Genomic DNA, 24,097 nt, shown 5'->3' on the forward strand with positions numbered 1-24,097 from the left:
TTGGTCGATACGTGCAACGGAACATCACTGGGTCAAATAAAAAGATGAGCGTGAGTGCATTTACTCACTGGTGCGATATTAGCTTACAAACTACAAAAAGCACGGGTATATAACTCCAGCTCAAAAGCACCAAAAGCAATTGTCGTCACCACTATTCCCTACGGGAGCCGGGTAGCACATAAGCCCGCCATCTTGCCTGGTTAGCAACCATAGTTACACGGCCAAGCCACGCTTTGTTATTGCAGGCGACTTGTTCAAGTCTGTCGCCGATCGATAAAACGTGTCGCTGATCGTTAGTCGATACGGCTGACGTGTCAGCGATCACTGAAAGAAAAAACATCTGCTTTGCGACTGTGGCATAGAAGCTCAAAAGCAATTTTTTAAAGTCTGTCCGGCAACGCAAAGCGCGAAGACGTACCGTAGTGCCGCGCAACATGCGCTGCCTCTCCCACGTTGTCAAGTGGCACCAGCTACGAAAGATAAGTGATAACTCACAAACGCATAATATAGGTATTCCGAGATTCAAGGAACGTGCACTAAGCCTACAACATTTACTATTTTATTATATTCTCAAAAATGGTGTTGAATTCACGCAAATACTTTGCTGTCGAAGCTTTAGATCGAGTTCGCAGCTAACGAGCCAAAGGGCGCACGACAGTCGCTTGAAGGATTCCAGTTTGACGGCGCCCGCTTTCCGTGGTGTGGTCTGTGCACGAGCTCCTCCGCAGTGCATGGTTGCTAGCGGCGTTGAAAAACAATTGCGTTACGCTGCTGCCTAAAGGCAGCATATACAGTTACTTTAGGTACCGCGGCACTACACGCCACTGCAGCCTTACCTGCTTTTTTTGTTTGTTTTCACAGGTCTTATAGATTTAAAAAGTGGGTTTCAAGTGGTAGGTGGCAACTGTAAGTGCTATTGTTGTACCACAAGCGTGTGTTGCTGCATGTATGAGGTTAGTAAATGGTTTACGGAACTTTATGTACTTACGAATATTGCAGCCAACACCGCTGGGTGGATATGTTCCCAGACAAGCGAAGAATCATTAACGTGTGCCTTTGCAAGTGCTCTTACACGCTTGATTTATTGATTTATATGTGGGGTTTAACGTCCCAAAACCACCATATAATTATGAGAGACACCGTAGTGGAGGGCTCCGGACATTTCGACCACCTGGGGTTCTCTAACGTGCACCCAAATCTGAGCACACGGGCCTACAACATTTCCGCCTCCATGGGAAATGAAGCCGCCGCAGCCGGGATTTGAACCTGCGACCTGCGGGTCAGCAGCCGAGTACCTTAGGCACTAGACCACCGCGGCGGGGCAAGTGCTCTTCCATGCATCGCGGATGTTTCTCTAACAAGAAATTTGGCAATGTGACAGAATGTGACAGAATGTGACAGAATGTGACAAACGTATGCCTAGTTTGCGAAACCCGCGTTTGTTTATTCAGCGTTGTGCTGTTGAGCAATGTCGGTTACTGGTGTGGTTAGCTACGTGCATCTGAATGAAACAGCGCATTCTCAGCTGTTCGAAGGGTATTTGCTTATGCATATTATTCTTGCATTTGTACATTTCATAGCTTTAAGGGTACTCTGACGTACCTATGCATTCTGCTGTTCGGACAAGGGTAAATGCACCAGACAACGCTGTTCTTTTTTTCAAGCGTAAAAAGCAAAGTAAAACTCGGCACTAGTAATACTTTTTTTTAATTTCAATATTATTAGGCTCTTACGTTTCCCGGGTCTTATGCTTATTTCTTACAGTCTCTTCAGAAACGTATCAGCAGGGTATACCAATAAGGTCACTAAAGTGTTAGCTTTTCATGCAAGGCCTTACCTTCTGGTCTAAAAGCAAGGAGGACCTCTTTTCTGAAAGGATCCGGGAGAAATCAGGGTCACATATCGTGTGTGCAATCGCAGATTTTAGTAATGAAATACGCCGCGCCACACAATCCATCCTCCTCGTTTTTTTTTGCAGTATATTAGTATATATGTTACAACGTCATGTCCATGACGGAAATGCGTGAAATAAGCCTTGGTGGATCCTGGCGTAAAACACTTTAACGTTAAAAATACATCCGAAACTACTTCTGTCGAAACAAGTTTTTTTTTTTTTTACATCAGCAATCACTTACCGTTGCATCTTCAATGACATCGTCCGTTTATTAGGTGAAAAACAAACTGTTATATACGAAGTGAAAACACAAGTACACTGCTTAAAACCAAAAATTGCACTTGCTGTAAGGATTCATAGGTGCACCTTCCGGACAGCCAAAGGCCCACGAGTACTCGCGCATATTCATAAGAGGCACTATGCATCGTGAACGGAATGGGGCGTAGCGGTTCGATGGTACGCTGTACTGGGCGCAAAATTTCGCGCAATGAATGATGAAGAACAGTTGCTTCTCCGACATATTTAGGCCGGCGAGTGTGTGAGCCTTGTACTCTGCCGGCAACGACGTGAAGGCCATGTACGCTATCTTGGTTCCCACCAGGTCTGCCAGGTTTTCGGAGTCAACCGTGTCGTTCAGCGTATCTTGGCGACGACTGAGGGACAGCTGGAAATATCAGTGACGCATGAATCATATGGTTCAGAAAGTGCAGCACTTATATAAAAAGGTATTCTATATGTTGCAATGGACATCATTTAACCATATGGTGTAGTAGCGCAAATTTGACGGGGACGAAGAGGACAAGAAAACACGACACTTGCTACACTCGCAACTAATTTTTATTTGAGAAGCAGCACTTCATATATAATCCAAAACCCTAGCGACACAGAAAAGAACTACGAACACTGAATCATTGCCAACAGAAGCTTTTGCGCAGACTCAAGCGATAGTGCACGGCAGTTAAGCTTAGACACTTTTAGATGACATAACTAAAACAGCCCTGGGTAACATCAAATAAAAACAAACAAAAAAACCAAAAGATTATGCGGGAATTCACACGTGTTTGAAACAAAATTTTGAAACGACAAGAAGGAGAGTATGACACATGCGAACACTGATCTCAATTAAGCCCTTCGAGGTAGCTGGCTTCTCGGTTACTTAACGAAACCGATGACTGACTAATGCATCCTTCTTTTCTTTTTTTTAATGTGAAAGGCTTCGACAATTTCCCTGGTTAGTTGGTTTCCATAACAGAAGACTACGGTTGTGTCACTGTACAGTGGTGAGCAGCCACACTGGGAACAGTGTCTCTTTTTTGTGAGAATGAATGTCAGTTCCTAATGATCGCTTGTGTTCTAAAAGTCGGGTGTTCAAACAACGACCCGTCTGGCCGATGTATACCTTTCCACACGTTAGCGGCAAGCAATACACGACTGATAGGCTACACTTAACAAACTTTGTTGTGTGATTTACCGTACAACTACCAGCCTTAGTGTTTACTGCTATGGAAACTTTACGGTCTAGTTTGGAACATATTTTACTAAGCTTGTTGGGTGCCGAAAAAACTAATTCTAGACCATAGAAATTACCTACGGTTTTTCGGCACCCAACAAGCTTAGTAAAATATGTTCCAAACTAGACCGTAATGTTTTCATAGCAGTAAACACTAAGGCTGGTAGTTGTACGGTAAATCACACAACAAAGTTTGTTAAGTGTAGCCTATCAGTTGTGTATTTCTTGCCGCTAACGTGTGGAAAGGTATACATCGGCCAGACGGGTCGTTGTTTGAACACCCGACTTTTAGAACACAAGCGATCATTAGGAACTGACATTCATTCTCACATAAAGAGACACTGTTCCCAGTGTGGCTGCTCACCACTGTACAGTGACACAACCGTAGTCTTCCGTCATGGAAACCAACTAACCAGGGAAATTGTCGAAGCCTTTCACATTAAAAAAAGAAAAGAAGGATGCATTAGTCAGTCATCGATTTCGTTAAGTAACCGAGAAGCCAGCTACCTCGAAGGACTTAATTGAGATCAGTGTTTGCATGTGTCATACTCTCCTTCTTGTCGTTTCAAAAACTTTTGTTTCAAACACGTGTGAATTCCCGCATAATCTTTTTTTTTTGATGTTACCCAGGGCTGTTTTAGTTATGTCATCTTAAAGTGTCTAAGCTTAACTGCCGTGCACTATCGTTTGAGTCTGCGCAAAAGCTTCTGTTGGCAATGATTCAGTGTTCGTAGTTCTTTTCTGTGTCGCTAGGGTTTTGGGGTTATATATGAAGTGCTGCTTCTGAAATAAAAATTAGTTGCGAGTGTATCGAGTGTCGTGTTTTCTTGTCCTCTTCGTCCCCGTTAAATTTGCGCTACTACACCATATGGTTAAATGATGTCTCACCAACTAGCCCAGCTATCAACCCTACTGATGTTACAATGGGTCTGCTGAGTTAATTTGGAGAAGTTCTAGTGTAAAGCACCATGTTTTGACGCCGCATACTTCAACAGCAATTACTGTGACATCACCAGGTTTTGATAATTTTGTTAAAATAGATGGGTGATTCCACGAGAGATCGACACGGGTCCAAAAGTTGATATTTTAGATTTCATTGAGTATTTTATATTTCGTGCACCTCTCACCAGGTAGCCCGAAAGTCAACTTCGTTTTTTTTTTATTAACGGCATAACTTATGAGAAAAAAATATCAAACTTCACCAACACGGAGGCAGCAACTTTGTCACCTGTCATTTTTGAAAATTGCAGATGCTATAAAAAGACAAATATTTTTGTTTCAAGGAAGATATTTTTACCTGAAATGTATGTCTAATGAAGAATGAATTCATACGGTTTTAAGTTTGCAGACCTCAAGAAAATAGCTTTTAAAAATGTCTAATTTTCCGACAGTTTAAAATAAGTTACGTATTCCCCCTTTATTTTTCTCCGAAAATAATGCAAGCAGCGTTCTCAAACTTGACACGTTTTAAGGATATGAAGTGTTCATTAGGTACATAAATTACTGGTGCCGTAGGGCAGTTGTAAATTTATATATACTGCCTCGAAATTTTCATATTGGCAAAAGTGTACTTCACTGAAATTTGAATAATAAAACATCTTTTATTTTCCTTAAAATCTCGTAAATAGACAACCGAAGGTCATCATACCGTAATATAGAAAAACATGTTGCATTATTTTGTTTTTAGCGACAATATTCGTGGTACAAATCAGAGCTTTTCGAGAATGCGCTGATAAGTTGAGAAATCTAGAAATCGGAACGGAAAAGCGGCAATGAGCCTCAAACGCGAGCAAACGTGACCGCATTTGGTGAATAAAGTCCGTTTTAGCACTGTGACAAATACGTACCCATGAAGGCGCATTTATGCTCCTGATAACACAGCTCTAATCGAGGAAATCTTCGACACTGTAACTCAGTTGCAAAACATATGTATATATTTGCAGATGAACTAAAACATGGAAATGTTCCAACGCAAGCGTTGGGTCTCCCTAGAAAGAGCATATGCGCTTGAAGTACCCTCACTGTTTTTCCCGTCAAGATGAGTTAGGTCACCTGGAGATAATTACAGACGTGAAGCGTGATTTAGCAACGAAAAAAAATTGCCCGCAGCTTCCCTCGGGGGAACACTGAGGAGGATGCGGAGCATATAATTGGTTAACGGGGTGTTAAATTGCGACTTACTTGGGTCGATGACTAAATTGGTTAACGTGGTTGTAGGAGGGGGTGTTAAATGAGTGAACACGCACACACGTATGCGAAAGGGCGGCGCTGGTCGAAGGGACGTCGATCATTGTGTTTGTGGATTTGTTGGAATTCATTTCACCGCGACCTTGGACGTCGACGCGCCGTACAAACCAACCGACGAGCGGCAACTGAGCGAGCGAGCGCCGACCTTGAGTATATATACAGCGCGACGGCGCATGCACTGTCAGCTGTCGAATGTTCGAGAAGGGGGAGAAGCGCAACGGCACATGCACGCGCGTCAGCTGCCGATGTTCTCGAAGCGCGACGGCGCATGCGCGCGCGTCAGCTGCCGATGTTCTCGAAGCGTGACGGTGCATGCGCGCTATATTATACAGCTAGCGAATGTTCGTGAAGAGGAGAAGCGCACGCGGTGTGTAGAGGAGGAAGGGTGCACAGATGGTGGAGGAGTGAAGCGCGCGCGGTGTGTAGAGGAGGAAGGGATGCACAGATGGTGGAAGAAGGAGGAGGAAGCTTGCGGACGGCGCCGCACTACAAGTTTCGAGTATTAGATGCTCCGCATCTAAAAAAATACCAGAGGAAGCGAGTAGCGTGAACCAGCCGCGAGCCCCCCACCTGCAGCAAAAAATGCGTCTGTTTATTGATGTTGATAGTACTGCCAGCGCCATCTTGCCTCCCAGTATTGCAGTTGAGTACGCCGCCGCTACGCGTTTGCATGTTATTTTGGTACAACAGCCCAAAGGTACAGTTTCCGTTCGCTAAACTGGCGGGCGTTCTGTGATCTGGTGACGTGCGCTCAATGTACCATCTCACTCGCAATGAGGGAAACGCGATAGTTCCCCGGAAATCGGTGTTGTCAGCGGCAAGTGGTGCATGTGAATAGCTTGCTGTTTCAACGTTCAAGGAGGTGCTGCTTTAAGGCTAAGTGGCTAACGCCACGCACTCACAATCGAGAGGTTAGAAATGCGATTCCGCGCGCCGCAGTATTTTTCTGAATTTTAGGGGCGAAGCTTCTTATAGCGGCACCCGTTCGTCTTTCGCAGTCTGTAACAAGTATAACATTTTGACCTCCAAGGTGGTGCCGGTAAGAGGCTTCTTCTGTGCGTGGTTGAGCAATAAAAAATAGTGCTCAATGTACCTGTCAATGGCTGCTAATGGGGAATGAGAGACAGGAGCATTCGGCTTTTAGTTAACGCGCAAGCTGCGATCATCATTAGCAGCCATTGGCATGTACATTGAGCACTATTTGGCAAGAAGGGGGTTGCTACGTTGTACTCGCTGGGTGTAACCTCCTTTGATTTAGAAAGGTTTAGCGAGCGTTGAGCCGTAGTGCTATGAATACAATGAATTTGTATACACCATGAATGAACTCGAGGTGGTTAAAAATGGGAAGTAGATACGAAGTGCAAGCCGTAAGAAAGTGAAAGACGAATTCTCCGCCTCTCATTTCCTATTAGCAGCCAATGGCATGTACATTGAGCACTATCTGACTGAAGAAGTTTGCTACGTCATACTCGCTGGGCGTAACCTCCTTGGTTTTCGAAAGGTTTAGCGAGCGTTCGGCCGCAGTGCCATGAAGACAGTGAAGTAGTATATACCATGAACTCGAGGTGGCTAAAGGTGGGAAGTGGACCCGAAGCGCAAGCCGTAAGAAAGTGTGCGTGTGCCACCTCTCGTTTAGTCCTTGGAATGTCCGCTGGATGGCGGTGCTTCTATATGGGGAATATATCATGAAAAGATGCGAGATGGTGGTACTTGGAGTGTGGAATTGATGGACGAACGGACACATAGACAGATGCATGGATGGACGCATGAACGGACGTAGGGGCGGCTGCATGGACGAACGCAGGGACGGACGCACGAACAGACGCACGCACGGACGGGCTGATGGACGCATGGACTGTCACACTGACGGACACACGGACGGATGGAAGCAAGAATGAATGGACGGACGAATTTTTCGCCCCACTCTCTATCATTCATTCCATGGATATGCTGCCATTTTTTGTGTTTTCACTTGTAAAGACATATATACATATACGGAGGCCGCGGCAAAGTCGAACCGAGTCTGTCTATATAATTGCTATCGCAATAAATGTAATGAATTGTACAGAAGCCAAAAGGTAATTTTTGAAATCAAAAAGAGTGAAAGAGAAAAAGCAAATTGAGAAGGAGGTGAACTAAAAATAAACCAAAATAAAAAGGAATAAGATTTGTCGTTTCTTTCTGTGACGGGTTTCTTCATGCTTGAAATCTTCTTGAGTGACAAGATCTTGAATTTCTAAAGTTATTATGGTAGGTGGTAGATTCGAATCATGAGCTGTCTCTTTTTAAGATATTGGCAATGTCCAACTTTTCTTTCTTGGTTGATTCTTGGTGTATTCTGCGTTATAACACAATAGAAATGAGAAGGTTGTTTTGCAGAAATTTCGACGTCATTATCGGACCCGGCATCAATGGTAGGGAGTCAAAAGTCATTATATTCTGCGTGGTCTAAAACTCAGAAATATCCAAATAAAAACTGAATAATAAAAAAGTCACAGCTTTGCCGGAAAGTCACATCAATGATTGCGATAGCAAAGAATTAAAAGGTCACGCGCAGAAATTAAAGCAGATCGAAACATGCCCGGCTTTCCTCCCGCACTAAACGCACTCACAGGTACGGGTGCACGCGAATAAGCGTCCCACATGTTACTTTGCTGTGTCTGAAAAGCAAGCGCTTTTCGCAAACGGAGACTGCAATGATTGCAGTGACATTTGTGCACCAGGTAACTACAGCAGAATCGTTCCAGGTAAAGCTTGAGGCAAGCCAAGGCGTACGACCTGCCCTTCTCGCCGGGCGAAGTACGCGTAGGCGGTTAGAGCGGGCACAGCCGCGCGATGTGGCGACGTGCGCTCTTTGCGCCGTCTTGCTGGTAATGCTGAAAACACAATTCCCTCCGATATACTGACGAGCAGTGATTAGTGGTAGATATAAGTAGCTTGCCATTTGAGTGGTGAAGAATGTTCTCCGGGGGAGCTCAGTTAACGCCTCGCTTTCATTACGCAGAGGTCCCATGCTCGATTACGTGCACCGGAGTTTGTTTTTCTGGATTTTTTTCTTGCTTGCGTTTTCATATATATGAATATGTATACATATACCTTGTATGAAACCCACGCTCACGTCGACGCCGATGATGGCGGCAAAATTCAGCCGAAACTGTTCATATTATTGCTATCGCAATAAAACTGGCGGGACCAAGTGAGGATCAAACCGCAGCCGTTTACTTGGCTAGCAGGTGTTCTACTACACATCTACGCGTCTGCTTGGAAAGACTGTGCAGAAAACTACTTCTGCTTGGAAACGCAGAGACAAAACAACTTGCATGCTTTACAACCACACGCGTCGTGTATGCTAGCTTCAGAATAGGACATGTTATATTGCAGTAATATTGATAGGTACAAGTGTGAATACAATATCTACCTTGTTGCTTAATACCAGTGAGCCATTACAAAAGGCACGCCCGTTACTCCACGTATTCTCTTTAAAACAAGATGTTGGTTCCTAAAAATTTTGAAAACAATTCACGCGCCCAATTACTAATGGTTAAAAGCATGCTAAGCATTGTACAGAATTAAGCCATTGCCAGATCTTCACTGACACAAGTCACTTTCAAATAACCGACTACATTGTAGTAATCCACCATTTCAACTTATCGAGCAGCGTAATAGTATAAGTTGTATACACGAAGTACTTCAATTACGCACTATAAACAGGATATTGCTAGCACGTTCAACTATTAAAGGCGAAGGTTGAGAATCGACCAATTTTCTTGTTTTCAGCAAGACACCCCGGAGATCCGCGAAGGACGCCTCGAAGAACGAAGGGCATAGGCAGTGGTAGTTACCTGCCTCCATTTTTTTTAACAGTAGAGAAGAAGAATAGAAGAAGGTAAGGGATTATGATAGGAATTGGTGGTATGTATAAAGAGAATTAATGAGATTGCGATTAGAGTGGGTGGCATATCTAAAGTAAGTTCATGGAATGATTGACTGATAAAGTGACCTATTTGAACGAAGGCCTAGTTAGAAATATATTGTCTCGAAGTCAACGGAGATAAATTTATTGTAAATACAGATACCTACTGCACATATCCAAAAATATGTAATTCAAAATTCAGGTCTGTTCTTCTCGTCGTCTGAATGACTCAGTACTCGTCAGTTAGGGGGACGAATTTTTTTCCATTCTTACGACAGTCACTGTATACCAGACCCGGTGCCAATTACACAAACCACGTCCAAGCGTACTCAGGCTACATAAGCGCAGTAACGACACGCACCACTTAAAGCACTATGTTGTGATTCACAAGTGTTGTGTGTATATTCTCTCTCATTGTGAGAAGGAAGATACTATAGGAAGCCATATTTTTCAAACAGAAACTGAGACAATGCATGAGAGTGGAAACAGACTGGACACTCATGTACTAACACCTGATTGACGGAAATTATAAAAAGAGCCCTTCTGAAACAACGTGCGTACGCAATGACAGCAATCCATGGCCACGCGGCGAAAGTACACTCCACAAGCAAAACATTTGTCTACACATTATAATCTATTTTTTTCCTCTGAAATATAGGAATGAAACACTTATGCAATATCTGGGGCATAGCTTCCTATCCAAGAGGCTTCCAGGATTTCACGTGCCCTTTGGCTTTCGCGAATTCCTGCTAGATAAAGAAGATATGTGGGGTTTAACGTACCAAAACCATCATATGATTGTGCTAGATAAAGATGGTCCTGCACTTGAATCTATCAATCATGCTGGCAGATAGGAATAAATAAGCTTCTTTTGTTATAAGCTTCTTTTGTTTCACAAAATTTTGACAAGCCAAGGTCCAGTGGGTACTTTTAACAAAATCCTATTGCTCCGGGCATTACCATCATTTTTTTACAAAGCATATATATTTGTTCAATGTTGAGAGTATGTACACCAAAGAAAATAAAGAAAAAAGGTAGACATAGCTCAGTGGCAGAGTCAGCTGCCGCACAGAAGATAATGGTTCAATTCCATTTCTTCCTTGATTTATTATTTAAATTTCCTAATATCGCGCAATAGCAGCTACGAACACCGGTGGTGGCAGCGGACAACTTGAGCACCGGAGAAGGCCCTTGTTGTGATCTCGCTACAGCTGCCGCAATATAATTAGGTGGGAGCAGCGCTAGCGTCCCCACCAATCGCGTCTGAAGCCGATGGCACCACGTGTTCATGGTATAGTGCCTAGACTATACTTATATTCTGGGCACTACAATCAAGGCTCATTTCCCAAGGTGTCCTTTCTTTAATTCCCTTCAAGCCAACCATTTTCAAGCCAACTACTTTGCGCCAATCGTTCTCCATACTATTCTTACGCTGGGTTCACTTACCAACAGGCTCCCATTTCATCTTTAAACCTGGACTACAAAGTTTGCATGTGACGCTCCCTTCGAATGTCGTTTTTTCTTTCTTTTTTTTTGCGTGGCCACTAGCGATAGCGTACGTCTGCGTCACACAAGGTGTGTGACGTCTTGGACGGAGTGTGCGCAGGTCTTCATTTACCACTAAAACACCATGAGCTCGTGGCTGCGGCTAGTTTGATAGCGTCCGCAGACTTAGTGCGTCCACAGTTGCAACTGCATGGACGCGCAAAGCGCGCCACGTGCGATAGCACCCCTCTCTATTGGGCTGTTCGCACTCGCTCTTTTCCTTTGTGGACGCCACAATGGCACCAAACGTTGTGCTTTTTTCTTTGCTCAACCTCTCCCCTCCGACAGCGCTCGCTCACGTGAGAACCACTCTTGCCGTCGAAGTACAGGGGACGGCTAAGTGAACTTCTCAACGCTACTACAGCATATAGCCGCCAAACCGCAACATCGTAGGGGTGACATGAAAGCCCAAAGGACTGGAGAAACACGGAACGCGATGGTGTGAAGCTCATTCCAAGCTGCGGCCAAAAAGAAGTGCTCCGGAAAGAGAGACACATAAAGGACACGTGCATTGCACGCCTTGTCTTAGAGTGGAGCTGCCTGCAATTTTACTTTTTTTCAATCGTTTATGTTTCGTAATGGAAAAGCCTTCGTCAAATATTCCATTGTGAGGTCCGACTTGATAATCAAATAATTTGCTGAGGGTTTTGCCAATATCAAAGCTTTAACCAATAAATATATGCCAATTTTTTGTAATTGCGCTCTGTTATTTCTACGACTACATGGGCCACGGTAGCTCCGAAGTTTCCTTTATAACATACATACATACATACATACATACATACATACATACATACATACATACATACATACATACATACATACATACATACATACATACATACATACATACATACATACATACATACATACATACATATTTGTGAAGTAAGCAGGTAATGCTACTCACCACAGATTTATGCGATTTGCGCAAGCAGAGCGCTCTTTCGGTGTATCGCTTCATGAAGGCGTTCGTGGCCCATGGTTCGCTGTCTATGCCTCGTACATCAAAGGCGTGCATTAGCTCATGTGCTATTATCTGAAATGACAAAAGTTACTGTCGTTGAAGAAAGGCACTTCACACTTCTAAGAACTACGTATAACTGTCCTTGAACTTGCTCTAATAGAGGCTACGTTTTTATGCACAATTCCACACCAACAAGCTCTAACAATAAATTTCAGACATAAGTACAGAGAATACTGCAAGAGCAGAGCAAGCATACAACTCCAGCCAAAGTGTTTGACCACTGTGAGGCAGTATTGCAGAGTCAGCCATGGAGCTTACTCTTTCTTTAAAGGCAGAGTAAAGGAGACTGAACTCTCTGCTACCCAAAATAATGTATTGTCTTATGGTTGCTATTGTTATCTGAAACGACAACAGAGCAAGCTTTGAAACGGTAAAAAACGGCAACGTCTAACGCATCTTCAGTACTTAGTTTACGATACAAACTGATTGTACCGGACTAAATAAAAGTGAAAAAAGCATTTGTGCAATAAAAATATAAAAATGTAGAAAAATATTGGCAGATCCCATGTACAGTGGGAATCGATGATATGCGAAGCACGAATGAGGAAGGTGGATATGCTGTGTCGTACATGACTACCATACCGTGATTACCATGTTTGCACCTGAGATTTGTGTTTGCAGTCCCATGGCCGCTGGATCAAAGCGCACAGTGTGCGGCCTGCTGCGTGGAGCCGCCGCGCATTGGCGAGGGAGGACGAGCGTTGTTGACAGTTGCGGCCGAAAGTTTCGCGGGGGGCGCTAGTAGTAGGGAACATACCGAAGAGACGCGCGGGCGCGCTACGGCGAACGCGGCATTTTCGCGCCAATTTTTCGCCGCGGAATGAGGTTACACGCTCCAAACAAATATAGTCGTGTTCAGCTTGATGCGATCTCCTCACAGTCCAGCTAGGTAGTTAGAGTGGCCAGTTAGTATGCCAAAAAACTGCTGTGTTCCACTGCGCGTCGAACGCAAAGAAAAATCCCGGTTTGAGCTACTATGAATTTCCATCGAGCGCTGAACGACGACAAGCATGGCTCACCAACATCTCCCGGCAGAAATCTGGCGAAAAAGAAACGAGGTGGGTACCCAGTGACCGTTCTTCGGTTTGTTCTCTTCACTTCACCGAAAATGACTATAAGAAAGGCACCAAACTGCGAGTGCTCCTGCCAACTGCTATCCCGACGGTGTTCCCCAATTACCCGTCCTATATGCAAAAGACAAGGGCTCCAAGGATAAGAAAGTGGCCTCGAAGAGAAGTACCAGATGGTGGTTCATCAGCTTGCGCGAAAAAGAGTGCACGAAATGGCCCAGATGAAAGCAGGCATGAAGATGTCGAGCCTGATCTCTTCGGAGATCAAGAACATGTTGCACCAAGCGGGTCTTCGGACGGAACGTGGGACTGTTCATTGCCTGCTGATAGTATGTGCCAAACCAGTTCATGTACAGATAAAATGTCTCAAACAGACCTTGACCTTAAGCGGATGATAGAGGATGCGAAGAAAACGACAAACCACCCGCAGCTGAAAATTTCCCGCCTCACTAAGTCACTGCAGACGCTCCAAAGCCAGCACGATACGGTTCGTGAACGGCTTCAAGCTTTCGAAAGCAACAAAGAAATCGCCTGTTTTGTGAGTGTACTAAGAGCCGCAGACGAAGACCATAAAACCGCCGAATTTATCAAGAATCAAGTGTCGAATTTCGCCTCCAAGAAGCCAGCGTACACTGAATCAATTTTGAGGGAGTGCGTCCTCTGAAAAGCGTGCTCCAACAAAGGTTACGAGTATGTGAGAACAAGAGGCCTGTTCAAGTTGCCTTGTCGTGCCACACTACAGAAGTACATCGGGCACTCAACAGGCGAAATAGGCGTCACATCACTCATAACAGAACGCCTCCGCGCAGGGTTTCAAGCGCTACAAGTCGAACAAGAAATCTTCTGCTCCCTAATCATCGATGAAATGGCGATACAGCAGAAAGTTATGTACGATCGCCATCTTGATACGGTTTTCGGTCTCGTTGACATGGGTCCTGAGCAGCAATCATGTGCAACGCCTCAAGTGGCGAACAGGTTGTTGTGCTTCGTCCTGCGAGGGCTATCAACTGCCTATGTAATAACAGTTGGGTACTTCTTTACCCGGTGCCTCAGGAGTGAGCAACTTCGTTCTATGATAATGAATGTCATGAAGGCAGTCGAAGATGTGGGTTTCCGTGTAACGAGGATTGTTACGGACAATCACCAGTCAAATGTTGCAATCTTCAAGAGCCTTTCCGAGGACGGAATGCTTGCGCATGTAGTGCCACATCCATTGCGACAAGGTGATCCTCTTTTTTGTCTTTTGATCCGAATCACCTCATCAAGAACCTCAGAAATAATATTGTGGAAAGAGAGATGATGGACGGAGATAATCTAATTCAAGGTGGACTGTACTTGAAGAAGCTACTCAGCATTCAGTCACAGCTACTCGTAAAGCCAGTGAGGTTCCTAACAGAGTCACACGTTGAACCGAACAACTTAGAAAAGATGAAAGTGTCAAGGGCTACGCAAGTTTTTTTCCCCAGTCGTAATAGCAACGCCTGAGTTCCTACAAGAAAACCCGCAATGCCACCCTGATGCGACAGAATTTCAGGACTGCTTGCCCACCATCACCTTCATGAAAATGGTGTCGAAGTGGTATGACCTTCACAATATTGGCGCTGTGAAGCCGCGCGGTCAAAGGGAAGAACCATTCTACTTGATCGACGACTACCGTCTTTCGTGGCTTGAAGTAGACTTCATCACGTACATCGAGGAGATTCAGCTTCCTGGTGGCAAAACAAAAAAGAAAATGACAAAAGAAACACGCGAGGCAACGATAATGACGACGAGGTCAACTGTGACATTGATTCAACATCTATTAGACAACAAGTAGGTTTTTCTTTTTTCACCTTCATATTTTTTATCGCAGTTACGTATATGTGTATTGACTTAAGTACCAAACAAACTTTTTTCCAGCTTTCGCTACGTCTTGACCCGTGCCTTGAACAGCGACCCCGTGGAGTCCCTCTTCAGTTGCTTTCGACAGTTTAACGGAGGCAACGATAGAGTTGATGCAAGAACCGTGGTCTTCACAGCCGAAAAGCTGTTAAAGGTATATTTGGTGCCCGTTGGAGAGCACACACATGTAACCTACGCACTTTTTTCCCCAGGTTGGAATGCTCCAAGCTGCTAAGAGTGGAAACGCTCCCCATAGCTCCGAAACAAACGCACCTCTAAAACTCAAAGCCCGAGAAGGCAACACCGCGGCCGTGCCACTTGCGGTCGTCCTCGGTGCTAAGCGGCTTTCCTATGAGCTAGAAGTATTAAATGTTTGGCTAGCTGTGCCGGATGACATCGAACTAGTACCCCTAGTAAACCTGGCCGGATACATCGCGCGTGCATGTGAGGAGAAGGTAAGGACGGTTATTTTTAAGCTTTGCATTATTTGCTGCCTACTTTAGAACGCGTCGCTAGCGCGCCAGCCAGTCTTTTAAACAATGTTCACTTCACTTTCGCCTTCTTCGAATGTTAACTATAATATGCGAACCAGCAGTTCTCCCTCTTTCTCATATTTTTCTCCTTTTGCCCTCCCTCTCGCCACTAAAAACCAAGGGCAGGGTTCCAGGCTGACCTCGAGTGAAGAAAAACTCAGGTCAGTCCGGAGCCAGGGTTCCGGCCCGAATCAGGATGCGGGTCCCGCCCCGCTGGTGTGCCACCAGTGTAAGGGTCGACACCAGGTATGCGTGTATGCCGCTCTTTTTGCCGCAGGTTGTTTCATTTCCACTCTTACGAAATTTAGATAATATTTTTCTTTAGCTAAGCGAAGTAAGAAAAGGAGCCTACATACTTGTTGCATAGTAATTTTGATGAAAATTTTAATTTGCTTTATTTTATTACTTGCAGTTGCCCTGTGAATCATGCAAGGTTCTCCTGCAAGAGACGAAACTGTGTGGCAACATCTACGATTAAGTGAAGAAAATTGATAACGGACAACTTCGGTATCCCAACATGGAGATTGTGAAAATTTGCAAACTCGCATGTGACTTTGTCAGTGAAGTGATGAAAGACACTGAAGTTCTAATAAGTGGAAATCTGTGTAAACTTCTTCACTCAGCCCTCCTTCCACATTTGGTTACCTGCCCTGCACTACGGTGTGGTTCGGGCAGCCTTCAGCACACGAACCAGATCTGTGATGTTTTTTTTTTCAAAAAAGCTGCTTCGACCACTTCTAGCTAACTGGGCAGGGAATGTGAGTGCCACTGTGCAACGTCTTGTAAGGCTGGCACACAAGCCCCTCTCCAGAAAAGTTCTGCGCCTTTGAGGACCATGGCACCTCCATTTTTTTACCTTGTAATGCAGGCAAAATTGTTCTGCTGTATTAGAAAATATACTGATCTTTGAGAGATTGTAGAGCTCCAGCTAATAAACGCACGTTTCATTGTAAGCACAATACCCGGCATTTTCATTATTTCCACATGCACAGCAAAGAAGACAATTTCCCATTGAACAGTCATCGAACGGCAAATATGCCGACGGATGCTAATTTAGAGTTATTATAGCTCCTGAAATACTCTGGAATGAATTGAAGGTTATGTAATCCACCGTCGCGCCAGCGGACAAAGGCAAACATAAAATCATGGCCTTTATTCGAAAGTGATTTTAACGAGAAGATAAAACGTTGTGCTTTAGTTAAATGCCGTAAAAGGGGTCTGAAAGTTATTTCAAGTCCTTTTGTAAAATAATATGAAATACGTGTATTAATCCTGTGGCCTGAGGACGGGGCAAACTTGTCATAAGCATGAATTTAAAGCTGACTGTCGCAGGGGCGGGATGGCTTAGTCGAGGCCACTCCGTCTCCCTTAGTAGCGATACACCATTTGTCACAAGGGAATGGGTCCCGTAGTAGGGTGGAACAAAGCACTGAGAGGATATCAAATTCAAAGTGTCTGCTTGCAGCACGAAGAGTCGCGAGTTAAAACATCCCGGGAATTCGCGCGCGCACCGCTACTCCACCGCTTTTCATTGTCCTAGACCGGTGGCGCTGCGGCGGCAGGCGAATGCAGGCTTTGAGAGAGGCAGTGAGCAAAATAATAATCGATGGTGAAGTTCCTAATGGATGGAAACTTAGCAGGATGAGCATGATCTATAAAGGAAAGGGGGAAAAAGCTGACATAAACAACTACCGTCCTATACCAGTGACATTAGTGGTCTACAGGCTGGCGAGGCAAATTATAAAGGAAAGACTGCAGGCGTGGATAGAGGATGAGGGGGTGCTGGGGGAACTGCAGAATGGGTTTCGGAAACACAGGAGGTTGGAAGACAATCTCTTCTCACTGACGCAGTGCATCGAAATAGCAGAAAAGGAACACAGGCCCCTGTGGCTAGCATTTTTGGATATCAAGGGAGCGTACGATAGCGTGGTTCAAGACGAATTGTGGGGAATACTGGACACACTAGGCGTGAAACATGTAGTCACTAATCTTTTAAAGGGTATCTATAAAGGTAACAAGGTAGTTATAAAGTGGGAAAAACAGGTATCTAAGCCTGCAGAGGTAAAACGGGGGCTTAGGCAGGGGTGCCCCCTGTCACCCTTATTATTCATGATGTACCTACAAGGATTAGAGGCAAAATTAGAGGGAAGTGGACTGGGCTTCAACCTCTCTTTAGTCAAACAAGGAAAACTTATTGATCAGGCACTACCAGCATTAATGTACGCAGATGATATAGTGCCAATAGCCAACAACAAGGAAGATTTGCAGAGATTGATGGACATCTGCGGTAATGAGGGAGATAGGTTAGATTTCAGATTCAGTAAGGAAAAATCAGCAGTCATGATTTTCAATGACAACGAAAGTAGTGAGCTTAGAATACAGGAGTTCACGCTAGAGATAACAGATAAATACAAATATCTGGGCGTATGGATAAGCAATGGGACCGAGTATCTGAGGGAACACGAAATATACGTGACGACTAAAGGTAACAGGAATGCAGCAGTCATGAAAAATAGGGCACTGTGGAATTACAATAGGTATGATGTTGTGAGAGGAATATGGCAAGGGGTCATGGTTCCTGGGCTGACGTTCGGCAATGCGGTCTTGTGCATGAAATCAGAAGTTCAAGCAAGATTAGAAATTAAGCAACGTGGAATAGATAGGCTTGCTTTAGGAGCTCACGGGAATACACCAAATCAGGGAGTACAAGGTGATATGGGATGGACATCATTTGAGGGCAGGGAAGCTAGCAGCAAGATAAAATTTGAGAAACGATTGAGAGAAATGGGGGAAGAGCGTTGGGCTAGGAAGGTTTTCAGCTACTTGTACATGAAGAATGTCGATACAAAATGGAGGAAGCGAACCAGGAAGTTGACTGGTAAATACTTAGAAAACAGCAAGTGGCCAAACCAAAAAGAACTATCGGTTAAGAAGAAAGTGAAGGAAACGGAGACTGACATGTGGAGAATGGGCATGATTAAGAAGTCCGCACTAGAGATCTATCGAACTTTTAAGCAGGAAATTGCCAAGGAAAGGATCTATGATAATACTCGGGGAAGTTCTCTACTGTTTGAGGCCAGGACGGGAGTACTGCGAACCAAGACATATCGGGCCAAATACGAACGGGTAGACACAGTATGCAGTGCGTGTGGAGAGGAAGAAGAAACTGCCGAACACTTGATAATGTTCTGTAAAGGGCTTCACCCTATAGTTCAGGATGATGGCGCAGAGTTCTTCAAAGCACTGGGGTTTAGGGACCGGGAGGGCAAAATAAACTTTAAGCGGGTAGACTTAACCAGAAGGAGGTTATCTAATTGGTGGCTAAAGTCAAGACACGAGTGAAAATAAACTCTTCACTGCAAAGTACGAATCCTCAAACTCACTTTTTAAGGAAAAAAAAATAAATATAGTTTTTGGTTCATTAGGTGTTACGGCTTGGTGGCGCTAGCCACCGCCCGATCTAAAGGGTACAGCCATATCCATCCATCCATCCATTCATCCATCCAATGAACTCGGCCTCTCCCGCTGTTTCGGGCGCACGCAGCAGGCCGCACCCTGTGTGCTTCGATCCAGCGGCCGTGGCAGTCCATTCAGCTCACCTAATACGAAATTTTCCATATGTGAAGTCAGAAAAATGACCACGAGCGTACTACTATCATGGCATGTGGTCGTGTTTTACATGACACGCATGTCATGATTCATGTTTGCACGTTTCATTTACGTCTCTTCTATTCAAGTCACATAGCACCACATTCGGTGTAATTAAAGCTACTGAAATGACCGTGAGCGCTCCATGAGCGTGGCGTGTTGTCTTTACTTACAAGACATGCACATCAGGATTATCATGTATGAACGCGTCATTTACCTTCGTCTATTCACGTCACGTAATACAAAATTTGGTGTATTTGAAGCTAGCAAAACGGCTGCGAGCATGCTATGAGCGTGGCATGCAGTCATGTTTTACATGACAGGCGTAACATGATTATAATGTTTGGAAGTGTTATTTACCTTCGCCGTCCGTTAGCGTCTGTAATACGGAATCGGGTGTATGTGAAGCTAGCAAAGCGGCCGCGAGCGCATCATGAGCATGGTATGTGGTAATGTTCTTACATGACACGCATGTCTTGATTATCATATTTCCACAAGTCAAGTACCTTCGTCATCCATTCTTGGTGCGTAATACCAAACGGCCGCAAGCGCATCGTGAGCGTGGTATGTAGACACATGCCTACATGACACGCATGCCACGAATCTCCCCAGATTCCTAGATTAGGGAACGCATGCAGATGACACTGTCCACTCACGTGTCACACACAACCTGCGAGGGTGACGCGCATATGCGGCCAAGTAAACATTCAGTGTTGAGGCGTGCTCACTGTACTGCACTGTGGCACCGACGTGGCTCTTCCTTGTCATGTGTGTGCTGCTGCTCGAGGCGTTCCAAGCTCAGAACAGTATACATAAAAAGAGTCGCCGTAGTAGCACAAACGTGTCCACCGAACTGCTCGCTCAATTAGCGGGGCGATTTGTGGCTGGCGCCACTGTCTCTTTCAAAGAAGATGTTGCTACCACGTAAACACTTGTCGTCTTCTCGTGAAACGGCTTACGGCGACGGGTGACACAATGCCACGCCTTCCGGCTAGGAAGGACAATACACGGCGGGCATAGGCCGCCAGCTGTTCGCTGACTTGTTTGAGGATCAAAGGAACGTCACTTCCTGGTTAGCTCAGGCGCCGGTTGCAACAATGTTCATAGCTTCCTGTACAAGCACTGCACGCCAGAAAATAACTGTTCATTCAAGTTTGCCTCGACCAGTTTTGCCGTGCAGTCATTATAACTCGTCGGAATTGCAATTTGCTATTGCAGGTCAAAGCGAGGTGACTATGAAGCACAGCAGGTCCATCTCGCTTCTAGGTGGCGGGGCTCTTGGCGGCATACACTCTCGCACCCACAAGCCATTTCGTTCCGACCAACCAGCAGCGTTGCACCAAGGTAATAATAAAAGCGGATACACTGAAACATTAAAATGCGGGACAAGACGTGTTCGCACCACTCCCGCTTACAAGAAGTCGTTTAGGCACCACTGCGCTGTTTTTGCATATGAAAGAAATTGGCGCAAGAGGAAGATATTACTCCTCGCTGTCTGTAAGGATTTCAACACGCCGTGGGAATCGCGTCGGTGTGGTGTTATGTGGACAGATTGCCATCCGCAACTAAAAACGCCGAGCTTCTCCATCAGATAACTTGAATGAATAGGAAAAGCTGCGAGCCCTGTAAAAGTGTAGGAGTTAGTACACTTAGTATTTATTTAAGCGTGACGCCAGCAATTTCACTTTACAGCAGTAGTTTGTATCTGTACTATGCGGCGCAAAATCACTGCCATGCTCTTTCGCAGCCTGGATGCAAATAATAGGTAATATTGCGACTAACGCCTGCATGCACCAACTGCGCGCGTTTAGTACAAACTTCACGGCGTCCACCAGCGATGCCAATAAAGGCGAAGAGAGGAAAGCGTGACTCGACTCAGTCGAACTTCGTTCTGCCTTGCGTTATGCATTGACTGACGCTAGGCGAATATGTGCTTTCTACTGGCGTCACAGTTTCGCTGTAAATCTTGCTGGCACTTTCGCACTGCTTCTAAGTTCCAACTGCCAAACATGAGTGGCCAATAAGAAGTGTGTGTGAGTGGTGCATGCATGTCAGCTGGAGCAGGATTTCAGCGCTATACTGTCGCAGGCTGAAAGCACAAGTTTGCCTAGTAACAGTCAACGCTAAGCTCAAATGAGTCAGAAGTCATGCTTTCTGCTGTTCACGGTTATTTTTATCGCTACAGTACCTATACCCGAGGAAAGTTGCTTCTGCAGTTTGCAACGCACGTGCTGTACACATTAAAGACTGTAGAGGAAAATATTTTTGATGTTTCTCATGAAAACAGCACAAATTTCCACGACAAGAATGGTGCAAAAGCTGCTCACTGCCAGACTCAGGTTTCAAAGTGTCGCGTTTGACTTGCGGAGCGTCTGCTCGCATGGCAGTACAGGGGTTTCCTTAGCCACGCTTGCCAAATATGGCGCTACGTGCAGTTTGAATATGGCGCCACGTACTGAACTCGCCGTGTTCTAGTGTGTACTGACCACTTAAAACTAACGCGTGCAGCCTTCTCGCTGCTTCTGCGAGCGCTTTTCTTTACTGACAATCAAAGCCGTGGTGGTGAGGTAAAGGATTGACGCTCTCACCGGCGCAAAATAGCGTTTGGCAGGCAGCATTAGCGCTTGTGTGTTCCTTCTGTTTCATCCTCGTCAATTCGGTACATATATATATATACTTTAGAAACAATGTTATTGAGAGCAAACAACATGATCATCATCTTCGACACTTTCTTTGTTATAGATATGTCTTAGTTTTGAATAGTAGCATTTACATATATTCAATGCACAAAGTGACATAACTGAGAAGAATGTTTTCCGACGTTCATAATTGAACGTGTAACCTATCGCTCCGTAGCGCGTGGCGCTGAGCACTAAACCACAAAAACTCACGTCCACCGGTGGGGTAACGCCGAGCTATTTGTATGCACCCTCTGCAACTGGAGTGTGCTGGTCTCGGAGGAATACCAGCGTGTTCTCAGCTTTTCCAGTCAGATGGCTTGAACGGGCGTGCTCGATGGCCCGCTCGTGCACCTTGCCCTACTGCAATGCATGCCCCTCCCCCCCCCCCCTTTGCGCACGTGCTTATCTTGCGATGGTGGAGAATTGTGTCTGGGGCTTTCAACGTATCTATTGCACTGTAGTTACAGGAAGCACGAAAGTCACTTCGCTCGCTGCATTCTCTTCGTTGGCGAAAGGAGCGCGCTTTCCAAACACAGTAATCGTGCGTCCTCTAGTTTGAGCTGAGTGTTGATATGTTTTTTTCTTTTTGTTATTGAGTGGCCATGTCCGGCAATGACAGGGCCTTGTGATAGAAGCATCAGTGTTATGCGGTGTGCGTGGGTTAATTGCCCAGGTAGAGTAACTCATTAATGTTGCTTTGCGCTGCCACACTGGCGGGCGCTCAAAAAGAAAAGCAGAGAAACTGAAAAAAAAAACAAAATAAAAGAAAAGGTACTCACCATCCCGAGGCCACCATAGTTCATAGCCATTGGGCCGTCGAGATAGAAGAAAGGACGAGTGATAATGGCTGTCGGTATTACGACAATATTGTAGTCATGAAAATAACGTGCGGTGACTTCAGTCTCATCGTACAGTGCAGTTGTCTGGTTGCTCCAAATAGAGTGAGTGGAAAGAGAAAGAGCCTTTATCCACGAGGGGAATAGCCGGTTCACAGGTGCATCTGGATACGCTTCTGCGTTGCAATAACAACACTTTGTTAATTTGAGGAATTGGAACTGCTTTGAAACACATCATACATATATAAAACATTCGTTAGAACCTATGCCTTGGGGGAATCCCCTTCATGCAGAGTGACCGTCCAGTGGCGTTAAGGCTGCATTTTTTTTTTGCTTTCATCCGTGATTGATTGACTTGTGCGGTTTAACGTCCCAAAACCACCATATGATTATGAGAGACGCCGTAGTGGAGAGCTCCGGAAATTTAGACCACCTGGGGTTCTTTAACGTGCACCCAAATCTCAGCACACGGGCCTACAACATTTCCGCCTCCATCGGAAATGCAGCCGTCGCAGCCGGGATTCGAACCCGCGACCTGCAGGTCAGCAGCCGAGTACCTTAGCCACTAGACCACCGCGGCGGCGCTTGCTTTCATTCAAATATTGATTGATTGATTGATTGATTGATTGATTTATATGGGGAGTTTAACATTCTAAAACCACCATATAATTATGAGGGACACCGTATTGAAGGGCTCCAAAAATTTAGGCCACTTGAGGTTATTTAACGTGCACCCAAATCTGAGCACATGGTCCTACAGAGTTTTCGCCTCCTTCGAAAATGCTGCCGCCGCAGCCAGAATGTGATCTCGAAACCTACGGGTCAGCAGCCGAGTACCTGAGCCTCTAGATCATGGCAGCGGGGCAGTACTGTGAGTACTGTTAAATACAGAAAACGACAGCCTCATGCAGGTACTGTGCCATTTGGAGCGACGGCCACTTATCGCACCATTGAATGGAGTAATCTTCGAAAGCGCAATACTACGATGACCCACCCTATCTGAGGAGACATAATAATCGTTGATTTCTGTTAAGCGTAGGTGGTGCAGTCCTCGTGGGAGCGAAGTGCACTGCAAAAAAATAGCACGTATTTACGGACGGAAAAGCAGACATAGAGTCCCGGAAATAAACACACTTCATCCCTTCACGAACAACAAGGATACAGCACGCATTTAAGAATCACAGACTTCACCACTTCGGAAATATCATAGACACCGCACACGTTTACCAATGATGTTTCGCTGAATAATGAAAAAAAAACAATCGTCTCTTCTGTCAAAAAAAAATAGATGAAAGTAATCATTTGCAATATG

The 24,097-nt window shown here is 45.0% G+C and overlaps 1 protein-coding gene across 1 annotated transcript; it reads right to left on the reverse strand.

Moving 5' to 3' along the window:
- Positions 1 to 2,137: 2,137 nt before the first annotated feature.
- Positions 2,138 to 22,955, reverse strand: LOC142771435 (neprilysin-1-like). Its single transcript, XM_075872913.1, has 3 exons — positions 22,729 to 22,955; positions 12,020 to 12,148; positions 2,138 to 2,558 (listed from the first exon to the last, which is right to left on the reverse strand). The coding sequence occupies exons 1-3, from the start codon at positions 22,756 to 22,758 to the stop codon at positions 2,217 to 2,219; spliced, it is 501 nt and encodes a 166-aa protein (XP_075729028.1). The 5' UTR covers positions 22,759 to 22,955; the 3' UTR covers positions 2,138 to 2,216.
- Positions 22,956 to 24,097: the final 1,142 nt, after the last annotated feature.

Source organism: Rhipicephalus microplus, chromosome 9, assembly GCF_043290135.1.
Source record: "Rhipicephalus microplus isolate Deutch F79 chromosome 9, USDA_Rmic, whole genome shotgun sequence".
Taxonomy (NCBI): Eukaryota; Metazoa; Arthropoda; class Arachnida; order Ixodida; family Ixodidae; genus Rhipicephalus; species Rhipicephalus microplus.

Excerpts from the sequence above, each read along its gene's own strand:
- LOC142771435 (XM_075872913.1), bottom strand. The coding sequence starts at position 22,758 with ATGGCTATGAACTATGGTGGCCTCGGGATG. Across the intron at positions 12,149-22,728 it reads ACTATGGTGGCCTCGGGATG|ATAATAGCACATGAGCTAAT; the intron begins GTGAGTACCTTT and ends TTGTCATTTCAG. Across the intron at positions 2,559-12,019 it reads GCAAATCGCATAAATCTGTG|CTGTCCCTCAGTCGTCGCCA; the intron begins GTGAGTAGCATT and ends TGATATTTCCAG.